This window comes from Poecile atricapillus, chromosome 17 (genome assembly GCF_030490865.1).
Source record: "Poecile atricapillus isolate bPoeAtr1 chromosome 17, bPoeAtr1.hap1, whole genome shotgun sequence".
Lineage (NCBI taxonomy): Eukaryota > Metazoa > Chordata > Aves > Passeriformes > Paridae > Poecile > Poecile atricapillus.
Genome location: NC_081265.1, coordinates 7836444 through 7849700, shown reverse-complemented (window position 1 = coordinate 7849700; position 13257 = coordinate 7836444). Strand labels below are relative to the sequence as shown.

The 13257-nt window shown below is 43.1% G+C and overlaps 1 protein-coding gene across 14 annotated transcripts in view; it reads left to right on the top strand.

Moving 5' to 3' along the window:
• Positions 1–13257, top strand: part of TNRC6C (trinucleotide repeat containing adaptor 6C) — a 95783-nt gene that overhangs the window by 45862 nt on the left and 36664 nt on the right. The window contains exon 1 of one of the 14 annotated variants that reach the window (XM_058852151.1): positions 8995–9224. The exons of 11 other annotated variants lie outside the window; for them this stretch is intronic. In XM_058852151.1, the coding sequence (XP_058708134.1) occupies positions 9200–9224 (25 nt within the window). In that variant the 5' untranslated portion in view covers positions 8995–9199. Of the gene's footprint in view, positions 1–8994; positions 9225–9362; positions 9384–13257 lie in introns of those variants that run through there. 2 more of the 14 variants (XM_058852152.1, XM_058852153.1) reach the window with 2 other exon arrangements.

Sequence of the window (13257 nt, the reverse complement as noted above, 5' to 3'; positions counted from 1 at the left end):
CAGCCAGCTGAAGTGGCTCAGGCTGCCTGAGGGTCAGGAGGTTTCTTCCAGGCATCGGTGTAGATGTATCTGAAGCATCTGTGTTTGAGTTTAATGAAACAAAGGCCACTGTAAATCATAACATAACTCATAAAAGAACTTTGCTTGTAAGAGTATAGTATGAGCTGTGTGACTTTGATCTTGCCAGATGCATTTCTACCTTGAGGCTTTTATTTTTTTCCTATTTTAACTTGCTGTATGTGTATTATGTCAGCCAGTTTGGCGACCCTCAGCAGATGTTTTACACTGTTGAATTAGTTCAGGAGTTTTTATTATTTTGCTTCTTTTATGTTACCATTGGAAAAAATCAGAGAAAAGTAAAAGTTAGTAGAAGTGAGAAGAAAAGAAACAATGGTGCTGCTTTTCAGCTTCATTTTATATTATTGCTCCAAATAAGTTAGCCTATATCAAACTTATAGCAAAAGTGTTACTTAGTATCATAATCATGGAATGGTTTGGGTTGAAGTTAGGGTTAAAGATCCTCTCATTCCACCCCCCTGCCATGGGCTGGGACACCTTCCACCAGACCAGGCTGCTCCAAGCCCCATCCATCCTGGCACCAGTGTCTCACCACCTTTAGAGTGGAGAATTGCTTCCTAACATTTCATCTAAGCCTACCCTTCTTCAGCTTACAGCCACTCCCTGTGTCCTGTCCCTCCATCCCTTGTCCCCAGTCCCTCTCCAGCTCTCCTGGAGCCCCTTCAGGCCCTGCAAGGGGCTCTGAGCTCTCCCTGGATCCTTCTCCAGGTGAGCACCCCCAGCTCTCCCAGCCTGGCTCCAGAGCAGAGGGGCTCCAGCCCTTGGAGCAATTCCATGGCCTCCTCTGGCCTAACTACCCTGTGAGTAAATAATTTCTTCCTCACTTCAAATCTAAACCTGCAGTTTTAATTACTCAGTAGCAGTTTGTCCATAGAGTCACAATTGTTCTGTTTCTCTTTTCTCTGTAAAGTCAAAACAAAAGGTTTCAAAGCACCACAAGATCTGCACACTGAACAGACCCCTTGGAAAAGGAACAAGCTGAATCTTGGCTGCCTTTTTGTCTGTTTGGGATGTCAGTGATGGCCTTTTCCACACAGAAAGATCTTGCTGAATTCTGGAGCTCATGTAGTTCTTTCCAGCAGGTGGAGCATCAGCTCATTTACTAACTGCAGGCACGGGAGGAAAAAAATAAATGTCCAGCTCAGCTTCTAATGACAGCAGCTCTGTGCCTGGCTGCCCTGGGAGGCCAAGGGAGGAAATCTCTCTCCTGAGAGACCTTTGCAGCCACGAACTGCACATATTCACAGTCTTACTCAGTCTCTCATACAGGCTTTTGTTTTCATCTTGTGGAGCATAAAGAGCAAAGAAGTAGGAAAAGTACCCAGGGAGAGCCAAAGCCTTTTCATCTCAGCTGTTGGGATTTGAGTGACTGTTAGATTTAGAAAAAAATAGAGAGTTCTATATCTTGTAAACGTAAGAATTTTCCCAGAAATCAAACTGGTATGTTTTTGTGAATATGAAAATGAAGAATTTTAAACAGGAGGATTCTTACTAAGAAATACTTTATTGAAAGGAAACTTTTTGCCATCCTCCTCTTAGCATCAGTAGGAACTGTTTTCCTTTAAATGTCTGTCTCTGGCTCCCTGGGTATTTCATTTACTAAAGAGTCTCGGCAGGTAAAAATTCTCTGGGGAAATGATGGGAAGGAAGAAAAAAATCCAACTTGTCCAGAAGAGTCAGTGTAGGTAGCTCAGCTACATGAGAAGAGGAATTTTGTCTGCCTGAGCAGCACCTGTGCTGTGGGACAGGGATCCCTGCAGGGGCTGTATTGGACATTCTCAAGGTGCAAAGGCAGTGATGCAGCCGTGCTCGGGGCTCCCTCCCTGCCCTGCCAGAGCCCCTCAGCCTGGGCTGGCTTCTGCCCAAGCAAGACTGGCTTCTTCAGGCTCATCATGAACCACAGCAACACCTTTCTATGGTTTATCTGGTGCAAGCAGAGTCAGGATTGCCCTACCATGAGCATCTTGTATCCAGAATCTGCTTGATGTGAGTTTATGTTTGTAGCATTTCTTCTTACAGCACCATGTTCCTTTAGAGTTAACTTGTAATTATGCATCCACGCTCCTTTCAGGCCTTATTTATAACTACCCAGGTACAAGGAATACTGTCAGAGAGTCATTGCTGGTCTCTCCACTCTAAAAATCACACTATTTTATCTCTTTATTCTCTTATCAGCAGCCCCTGTTATCTACTGCCTCGGCCTATCCAAAACACTTATCAGAACTTAACTGCAATGTCATGAATTAAAAAGGATGTTCTGCCAATGTAAGGCAAGTGGGAATTAATGGCCACTAATATATTCTTTGTCAGATTTATCACCTAGAAATATCAGTGAAGTGGATGAGAGTAGGGGTTTTTTGTTTCTCTCTTAAGGTAATCTCTAAAACATTAACCTGACAAACTGTTACGAAATTAAAACATTTCAGATTGCATAGAATATTTTAGAAATTTTACCCCTTGAAAACAGTCTTTTAGACATTGTTAACTGTCTATGCCATGGAACTGTTAACATGAAACTGTTTCCTCAAGTACTTTCAGAGTAGAATAGTTATTTGCCTGAAACATCTGACTTGAGCTACAGAGCTTGTTCTTGACCTGCCCCCTCTTTAATCCTTTCCAGGATTACACTAAGGAAAGCTGTATCTCTAATTTATGAGCAGTATTCCATTATCTAGTCTAGTTTGTTATTTTTACTTAAAGATGGGATTCTTTATCTCTTGTCATCTAACTCCACTAAACAGGTGATAGTTAACTTCTCTCATTAAGGTGTGAAGCATTTTCCCATTAACTGAATTATTGGAATGATCCTTTGCCACGTGATCTAAAAGAATTAGGATAACTTCTGGAATCTACCACGGGAGATTAAAAATAACAATAGAGATTTCTTAGTTTCTTTACAAATGATGAATTTTATATGGGAGTCTCCAGGCAACCAGTGTGTTTGATGATTATTAGAACAGAGATCAGAAGTAGTCAGTTCTCCTCCAAGATGCCTTTGACTTTTCTGTATATCAACAACGTGAAACCACCATCTGTCAACTCAAAAGCAACCTACCACGTCCTGCAGGAGTCAGGGTGGAACTTGTGCCCTTCTTTTTATTGGCAAGTAGAGGATTTTGCAGAACAGATCCATATTGTCTGTTCCCTAAGTCCAGAAAGAAATGAGAGCAAGTAACTCCTGCAGCAATCAGAATGAGTAAACACACCAGCATTGTGGGAAGTCGAGTTACACTCTTAATTTGTTCTGTCTGTTGTTTGTTGTGAAGTGAGAATTTGACAGCAGTTACAAACAGAGATTTGTTTTCCACGTGTGGGCTGATGCCAGATTTCATGCTGAACTTTATTCTTTTTTTCTCTGGAGCTGGAAGGTTTATTTTGTGTTTGAAGATTTCTTTAGCTGCAGTTGAGAGATTGATGCTCATGGTGTGGTGTGCACCTTGAAGTGGGCAGCCTGAAGTTGCTGAGTGCTCTTCTGTGACAGGGTAACTCTTTCTATGAACTTTGGTTTTGATAATTTTTTAGGAAACAAGATTAAAATATGCTGGTTACTGTTAAAATCTGACAATACTAATTCCAAACAGCCAATCCTTTAGCTGCAGTTACTTCAGAATTCCCTCAGATTGGGCAATTTTATATTGTTGTAAAGTCAAATTTGGAGAAAATTTTTAGAGAGAGATTATCATGCCTTCTAAAGCCAGTCAGTACAGCTGGAAAGCACTGAGAAGCTTTGACATATAGTTATTTCATCAGATCCAGCGAGGTAATCGAGACCCTTCTGCTAAAGTCATGCTTGAAGAATTCAGCTTGAGCAGTTCAGCTCATTGTGATTTGTGATGGCTGTAGGTAAGGCATGCATGTGCCAAAGCACTTCTGAAATATATTAATAAAGCTTAATTTCAAAAGTTTGAAATAAGATTTAGCTTGATCTCCTGGAGGCATTGCAAACAGGCTGAGCTTTGACAAACAAAGCACATGTGAAAAGTGCTTTTATGGAAATGATTTGCTGAACTTCACCTCTTTGGGCCCATATTCTGAAATTCCATTAGCAGCATATCTTTGCTGGCAAAACATTACTGTGTTTTTGCTTTTGTTTGGAAAGTTACACAATTAAAACCAGAAACTTTTAAAATGCATTTATTCTGGATCTCCCAGAGCAGGGTTTTTAATATGTAATAGTTAAAAACACTAAAAGTTTTAAAGTAGAAATTAGGTAATATTTATTTATTGTGTTTTGCACACTTCCTATGTATATAATATCACACTTTATATAGAAAATACATTTTAAAAAAAATGTTCTCCATAATACCTGGATGATGTGCTTCATGATGGCTGTTGACCTCAAATGAAGAAAGCAGCATGGTGATGTTCCTTTGGAAACACAGGAATTGGATCTTCATGCTGCTTCAGTGGAAGGTGACTGTATATGACAAACACACAATTCCATCCTGCCAAGAAACTCCTGACAGCTTCAATCCTTACACACTTCTGCTGGCCACGATTTGCAGAGCCATCCACTGTACAGCTCATCACTGCACACACATTTCTCTAACGTGGCTGTGGGAACATTTTCCTGCTATTGGGATCAAAACTTGGGAAAAATCGCCAGAATTTGGCTTGATGACATTTTTTGCCACTGGTCTCACTCAATTAGTGCTGTAAGGGGATGTTCAGGTGGAAAAGGTGCTTGTGTTTCTGTCTTGTTGTGTTGTTTCTCGGGGCTTTGTGTAGCATTTGGTAGCGCTTGGTGTGTGATCTGTGGCCCTGGAAATCAGGCAGTATTCCCAGAGGTCTCAGGTGCCAGGTGTGTATTTAGGGAAAAGGAAGTGAAAACATCACACAAGGCCATAAATGCAGCAGGTAGTACAGAGAAGGGATCTAACCCATGGTTCTGTCTCCTGGATGATGGACATTTTCTGAACTGCAGTGACAGGAAAGTTGTGGGAAGTGAGTCTCAGCTAGTTTAGTCTTATCTCACATCAAAATTTTCAGAAACTCCTTATAATGCTTTGAATACAAGGAAGTGGCAATCTCTGAGTGGCCCAAATATGAGCATTAGGAGTGAAAAATTATGGTAAAAACTCATCAGTAAACTAATCTTTGGAACGAATTTTTCTGTATTGTGGATGTTATCTGACATCAGGCAGCAGAGCATGGAAAAAAAATCTGCTGCTTCAAATCTCTTTGACAGTGATTAGAATTTTGCACAGGGGGAAAGCAAAATAGAAACCTGTGGAAGGATAAATAACAGGTGCTTTTGTAGTTTTGCTGTCCACTTTGAAAGAGTGGGGCTGTACAAAAGCTTGATGGCTCAAAGGTGGCTGCTTTTGCTTCAGGAGCTGCAGGGCTGCATCTCCAGCTTCAGTGTGGATGGCTGTGCTGCAGGGACAGCCAGGGATAGGAACAGCCCAGGTGTCAGTGGGGAAAGAAAGGACAAGAAATAGCCTGGCAAGGTGGTCAGACGTGCAGGTGACAGTTTTCTGACAAAGTATGTGAAGAGACCAAGCAGCAGGACCTGTCCTGGTGGTGGAGAAGTAAAAGGTAGAAAGTGATGAAGGTCGAAGTGACCAGGGAATAGATAGGAGTTTAGTCCTTGGGAAGAGGAGGAAGTCCCAGATGCACACTAAGGTCATGTGAAAACTACAGGAAAGCTGAATTTGTACACATCAGGAATTATATATAATGCCACTAGAAAGAAATAAAAGACATTTGTAGCAGTTTGGAGGAAAAAAGCCCCAAAGAACAAAAAGCTAACTCTTTCATAATGACTCAGTAAAAGCCAGGTGAGTGCAACAGCAGGAACCACTGATGGATGGCATCAGGAATACTTTAAATACTTTTCCCCTTTACCTGTAAAGTTAGAACTGAAGCTACAGCAAGTTAGAGCACTTCAGGAAGTAGAGTTTCCAGCTGTCTGGAAATGATGATATTCTTAGTAGACTAAGCAGAGGATGGATTGAAGCAATGTAGTCACTTTAAGAGTATGAAAACTACAAAAGAGAAAAAAGCCAACCAAAGTTAAGAGGTAAGAAAGTTAGAACTGGAAGTTTAAATTAGTCAGAATAACTGTTAGAATGATCCTAGGGGTGGAAAAAACCGCAAAACAGCCATTTCTGTGCATGTTGAACTTTTCAGGAGAGAAATGCAGAGCCACTGGGGCTTGTGGAGAGCAGGTTGTGCCAAAGGGGATAGTTAAACAATAGCCCTCAATGAATTTTTGATTGAGACCAGCTCCAGAAGAGTGCTAGGCAACAAAAAGGCAAAGTGACAGTATGGAATAGTGGTGACACAACTGTGTAATTGGCTAAGAAATAAAAAAATAGGAAAGTTTCTTTATTTTGGCCAGAGTAGCTCTGTACCCAGATACAGGTGTGTGGGTCTCATGCTGCAAAAAGGGATCTGGTCACAGGGTAGACTTGATTAATGTGTTAAAAAAGGAACACTCACTATTCAGGAAGGTGATAGAGGCAGCACTGCTTCCCGTGGGACATGTGGGATAAGGCCTTTGAACATTCCAGCTGGAGGTACTGTGCTTCAGAAGGAACAGCTTGGGAGATGCAGAGGAATGCAACAGGAATAGAAAGATCTTGGAGAAAAGCTTTGCCAAGAAGGAAGGAATCTGAGCTCCTCAGTGAAAGGAAGATTGGAATTATAAATGCTGAGATACCTAAATGGCTGCTGCAGGGAAGGAAATGATACCTTCTGTGTGCCTGTGGTGGATCAGATAAGAAATTATGGGCTTAAATTTCAACAAGGAAGATTGAGGGTGGACATTAGGAAAATCGTGCCAGTGTGAAAGCTGTCTTGAGAAGTGAGATAGAGCACTTGGGAGTGTGCAGGCTCCATTGCTGGAGGCCCTCCTTGCTGGATTGGGATAATGTCACCTCATGTGTGTCAGGAATAGTTCCTTAGACCAGGTGAGTGGGCTGCATCACCTCTCAAATCCCCATTTTTAGTCTTCAGGTATTAATAATTACCAATTTCAAATTTATGAGACACATTCCCTATCAAAGTTGGTCCAAGATAGGAAGGGAATGGATGTGCTCTGGCAAAACAGTTGGTTGGAAGCTGCAGTTCATTTTGCTCCCAGGATTTTTAATGGGCTGTGACTCATTTCTTGGGGTTCTTCTTTGCCTTACTGTGTACCCTGATTGGTAAAAACAGTCCCCTTCTATAAGTAGTCCCCTATATAAGTACTTGCCTTCATAAATTGAAGTTGATTATAGGAAGTTACGTTATTTACAGGAAAAATACAAGGAGCCTGGTTTTGACGTAGTTTTGAAGGAATGTAATATACCACAACAGTAGTTCCACTTAAAGCTGTTCTTGCAAAATTGACTCTCAAGCCTAGTTCCTGAGTGCATTTGAAATAATTTTCTGAATAGAAACAAAACATAACAGGTTTGATTTCCATTTATCTGTTGTTTCTGAAATGAGGTTGAACCTTGCCCGTATTCACAGACCATTGCAGAGAAACAGAGAATAAATGTCTTCAGGAGGAAACAAACTATTTTCAGGAGTTCTTCAGTGGAGCAGTTCTCGAGCCAGGAATAGCAGCAGCGATCGTGGCTCGGTGGTGGAGTGGCAGCGACCCTGAGAGCGTGGCCAAAGCTTTAAAGAGCCATCAGCGTGAGATCCAGCACAGAGGGGCGACACCGCTCCCATGAGCCCCTGGCAGGAACTCAGCAAAATTGAAACGTGCCCCATTTACCGCATCATTAATATGTATTTGGGGCAGGTAGGAGGGGAAATAATCGTAAAGGAGTGTATTGGCTGTGCTGGAAGTTTGTGTGAATTAGCCTTCGAGATTTGCGTGTGGGCACTGATAAAAGCCCTCTACGTGCAATCTCAGAATTTATGACAATCTTTAGGCCCTAAAAATGTAAAGCTGACCCCTTTCTGCTAGCTGTGAGTGTTCCTGAGCCTTGGAGGCAGCCGAGGCTCTTGGCCCAGGGTGTTCCAAGATGGTCGGTCCCGCTGTGCAGGCGCAGCCAGCGCCCGCTCCTGCCGCATTGTTCGGGCAGCTCTTCCCTGCCTCTATAAACAACTGCGCCGCTGATTAATGCGCTCGTGTTTGCCACTTAGAGCTGGTTTAGATAGAGGCAGGGAAGTCATTAAGGGCTTGGCAGCAGTCCAGGGTACATCTGGGACTTGGGAGCTGCCGCTGGGGCAGGGAGGAGGGCGGCGGGCGGGAGCTGGGGCAGGGAAGAGGACGCTTGGCACAGGAAGGAGCCGGGGCAGGGAGGAGAACGATGAGGCAGGAGCTGGCACTGGAGCAGGGAGGAGGGCGATGGGCAGGAGATGGGGCTGGGAGAGGGAGGAGGACACTGGGCAGGGAGGCAGGAGATGGGGCAGGAGGCAGGAGGTGGGGCAGGAGGCAGGAGATGGAGCAGGAGGAAGGAGAAGGATGTGGGGCAGGAGGCAGGAGATGGAGCAGGAGGAGGATGTGGGGCAGGAGATGGAGCAGGAGGAGGGAGGAGGATGTGGGGCAGGAGGAAGGAGATGAAGCAGGAGGAGGGAGGAGGATGTGGGGCAGGAGGCAGGAGATGGAGCAGGAGGAAAGAGGAGGATGTGGGGCAGGAGGAAGGAGATGAAGCAGGAGGAGGGAGGAGGATGTGGGGCAGGAGGCAGGAGGAGGACTCCGGGCAGGAGGCAGGAGCCAGCACAGACATTCGGCAGTGCCCGCGTCTTCTCTTGGCTGACTTTCAAAAGCAGCAGAAAAGCAGCTACGGACGCTAATTGTAGCTGGGTCCCGAAGTGAAAATGTTTTGTGACAGTTGAAAGAATTTAAAGAGGAAGGAAGATCGGTTTAGTGTCAGCTGCAATTAGATAATCAAAGCTTAAAAATCCTGCTCTGTTGATACCTTCACCTAGAGCCGGGGAGCGGAGCTCGGGGAAGGGGGAGGAGGGCTGTGCGTGGAAAGGGCATTTCCATAGCCAGTGCAGCCGAGGCCCGGCCGAGCTCGCAGGTTGTCTGGGCGCGCGCTCGCACACAGAGATTTTCTTGGCAGCTCTACAGGATGAGGCTTACACTGTACACAGCCGACATATTGAAGCCGGGAGCCCTGGAGAACGTAGAGGCAGGAGTAGAAACAGCTCTGCACACAATGTAGCGTCTCCTAGGATGGTTGGGCGGCTCCTTTCTTCAGGTACTTTATTACCCATCAGCCCTTTTTAGAGCCAAAAAAAGAGAGAAAGTAACCCTAACCCTGAGAAAATAGCATCTGCTTCTGTTAAATCAATTTATTACATAACATTTCAGCGAGAGAGCAGCAGCACAGCGTCCTGAGCTTTTGGCTGCGTTTCAGGTTTGATAAAATGGCGTCTTCGCAGCGAGCTGCTTGTAAAGATATGTTGCACCGAGCAGAAAAATGCAATGATTTGGTGTTTTCTACTGCTGCTTTTGTGTCAGAGAGGTAGCATGTAGTGGAATCTCGACTAATAATGAGAAATCTTGTTTATTTTTGCTTGTTTTCTTAATGCATTTGAAAGCTTTCAGCATCAGAGGGAAGGAACTACATTTGAATGTCGTAGTGCAGAAAATGAAAAAGGGATAACAGGCTTTCCCCCGTGTGGGCTTAGCTATGGTTTAGTTTTAAAATAAATAAAGCTGCTTTATTCAATGCTTCCATCTCTTTTCTGCCTTTCCACGTTGTGTGTGCTGTGCAAGATTTCAGCTTCCTCAATCCATGAGACTTGTTGTGAGTGAGCTTTGTAGGGGATTCAGATAGATGCCAGTTTTCAAACCTGTCTCTATGCCTAGAGCTGGATGCAGCAGGTAGCCTGAAATGTTAGCACTACAATGGCCAAATGTTCTGCTTTATTGTATTTTGTGCTTCAGAATAGATGTTTATGTCATGTTTTCTTTATAAAATTAAGCTACGTTTGATTTAGCACTTAAAATGTTCCTCACAATTCCTATTTAATTTAGATTTGGAAAAACTCATTTATAGTATTTTAAAAATCTGCTCAGGTTGAATTGAAAACTATATTTTGAGGAGGAGAAAGAATTTTTTTCAAATATTCTGACTCAGGATCACTAACCTTTGTGTGCCAAGGAAAATCCCCAGTGGGACTGTCAGTGGCTCTTGGGATTTTTCTGTATTCTGCATGTCAGAGCAGGGAGCACCGTCTGTCATCTGTCCTTTGGGCAGCACAGGGCGAGCCAGGGGGTCTGCTTGTTGTTACGTGACAAACGTGGACTGAAAAATAAAACTAGTAATAAGAGAGGAGTCACTGTTAGATCTGATTTAAAATGGGGTGAGCACAAATTATTAGTAATGTTCCATTAAAAGTTTATCCCAGGCTTTGCCATTTCGTAGCCTGTGTGTACTTTGGTTCCAAAGTCAGCTGAATGTTGTGATATAGTTGGGGAGACAGGGTTTTACTGCACAGCATTTGATCTAATTACTGCAATGGAAGCTGTGGAGATACAGTTACTTTTAACTTAGCTGAATAAAAAAAATTAAATATGATTGTAAATGAGATTTTCGGAGGAGGAGGGAAGTTTGGAGTCAGTTGTTTGTGCAGGCAAAGTATTTTGCTTTTCTAAGAAATGCATGCAACAGCTTCTCCCATTTCACTCTACTCATATTTTGCATTTGTAATCTATGTAAACACTAAACTGATTTTGTAACTAATTATTCATTATCCAACACAACCAAAAATGTTTTCTGGTTTTAATAAGTACTGAATTGAAGCTGGTCAAGTGTGTTGGCTACAGTGCGTAATAACACCAGCAATCTCCTCCCACCCCATTAAGGATATTATTAAAAAAAAAAAATAAATCAGCAACCCAAAACAAAACAACCCCCTCATGCTATTGGTTATACTGATCAGAGCTGTGCATTTTTCAGGTCATGTGTATGGCTGCAGTTGGACAGAAGTTCTGTGCTTGTTAAAAACAAATCTGAGCCATTATTCTCAAATTAATATTTCCTTCCCGATTGCTGAAGAAATGTTGATCAGGGGAATGATATTTTATAAAAGATGCATAATTAAGACTTTGAAAAATAAAATATTAATTTAAAAATTGTTTTCACTTTGTGGTGTCCCAGCACTAGGATTTGCTAACATGGAATACCTGTGGTTCCTGTTCCTTGTGCCTTGTTTACAGTCTGCTCAGCTCACAGAGGAGGAACAGAAATGCTTCTGATGGACTCAATGCTTTTATTTCACATCTTTGCATAAATAAAGAGGAGCTGATTCTTAAGAATTTTTAAAATGGGTGTCCCATTTCAGTCTTAACAGCTCTGAAAAGAAAATATTGGGAATTTCTGTGAAGAGTTAGTTTCCTAGAAAGTTGGAGGAAATTTGCGTTAAAAAAACAAACAAACAGAAAAGTTCTCTAGATTTAATCATATAAAACATTTTGCATTCATTATTTTTCCCAAATGTGTAAGTTCTTTTCAAATTAAGTAAGACTGTGCTACTCGTTATTTATTTCATAGCAGCAAGCCATTTTTAGTTAAAAGAAAATGGAAAAATGCCTTTTTGTTATTTGCTTCTAGAGACAAGAATATAAAACTTACTCTCTTCAAGATCCATATTCAAACTCTTGGTTTGTCTGACAGCAGAGTCACTTTTTGCAGGTTTCTGTTCATTTTGTGAATTTTTTTTCCCCATTCTCTTCCTCTGTCCTTTTTCTTACGAGCTTTATGGCAGCAGCGTTTGGTGTTAGAACGGATTGTTCAGTGGGTGTTGGAGACTCTGAGGTTATTGCATAGTTTGTTCTCTGATTTTTGAAGCCGTGACTTGCGGAAGGCGCCAGCGGGATCCCGCTGCCTCCGGAGCAGGGAAGGCACAGCACAGGGACCCGCTGCTCCAGAGGGGGATTGCTGGTTTCACATCTCCTACACGGAATTATTGTAATCCCTACCAAAGTCACCACTTTCAGATTAGCCCGGGGTTATTGTTGATTGAGGCAATCATCTGAACCTTGGGTAGTGCCGATGGGACAGGAAAGGGAGCACCTGGATTTGGGAAGCCCAGGGGTTGGAGCTGCGTGTTCCTGACAGGATCCTGCCTGGAGTAGCTGTGCTTGGCCAAGCCCAGGCACTTGGCCATTTTCTACTCTTAATATGGACATCTCTTGGGTTTTATAGTTCTTCTCCATATAATTTCCTTCTCTTCTTGGTTTCTCTTACTGCTCCTCAAGATCTGGTCTCTTAGTTTTGCTCCCCCTACTCTCAGCAATCATTCTAAGCTCTTTTGTCATCTTCAATCCCACCCCTTCCCTTTATTTTGTCTTCTAAGTGCTCTCAAATTTGAGCATTGCTTTAACCACCGTCTTTGGGGGAGAGGAGAAAGGAACTGATTAAACCAGCAGCTCTCTTTCATCTCATCTTGTCAGCCGTGATGCTGTTCCTGTGAGTATGGAGATGTCCTGGGCTCTCTCCTGATCCTCCCTCCCCACCTGCCCTGCGCAGCTCTGCTCTCCCAGCACCCGCACACGGAGCAGAGCTTTCAGCTTTGACAAGACCTTTCATTGGAACAATGTATTTCCAGCCACTTTCAAATCCTTCTGTCAAGGCTCAAACACAGCCCCGAGTCGCACCACCCACAGGGTTGAAAAAAATCTCGTATAACTCCTCTTATCTGATTCCTTGGTCGCCTCAACTTCTTATCTTCTGGCCTGGCCTGCTGCTGCTTTTTTCGCTTTGTTCATTCCTACTCTGCTAAGAATGTTCCTCAGCTCATTTCTCTGACCCTGCTGACCCTTTTTAAGTCTTTTCACAGCCTGCGTTCCCCTTCCATGTCTTATCTGGGATTCTGGTCTCTGTTTAACACCTGTGTAACAAATCTAGATGATCAGGTAAATGTTCAAACTCTGTGCTGTAGCAGTGGCTGTATCCAGGAATAACAGGATGCTTTCTTCCTTTCCAGCCATTGCATGTAGAGGGAGGAATCCAGGTAAATCCAAGTGGTTCTGTTCACATTCTTTCAGATTTGTCATGCACTTGTCATTTATTATGGAAGAAGTTCTTCCCTGTGAGGGTGGTGAGGTACAGAGTGCCCAGAGAAGCTGTGGCTGGCCCATCTCTGGAAGTGCCCAAGGCCAGGTTGGACAGGGCTTGGAGCAGCCTGGAATAGTGGGAGGTGTCCCTGCCCATGGCAGGGAGTAGAATAAGATGATTTTAAGGTCCCTTCAAACACAAACAATTCTATTTTCTCTGATTATTT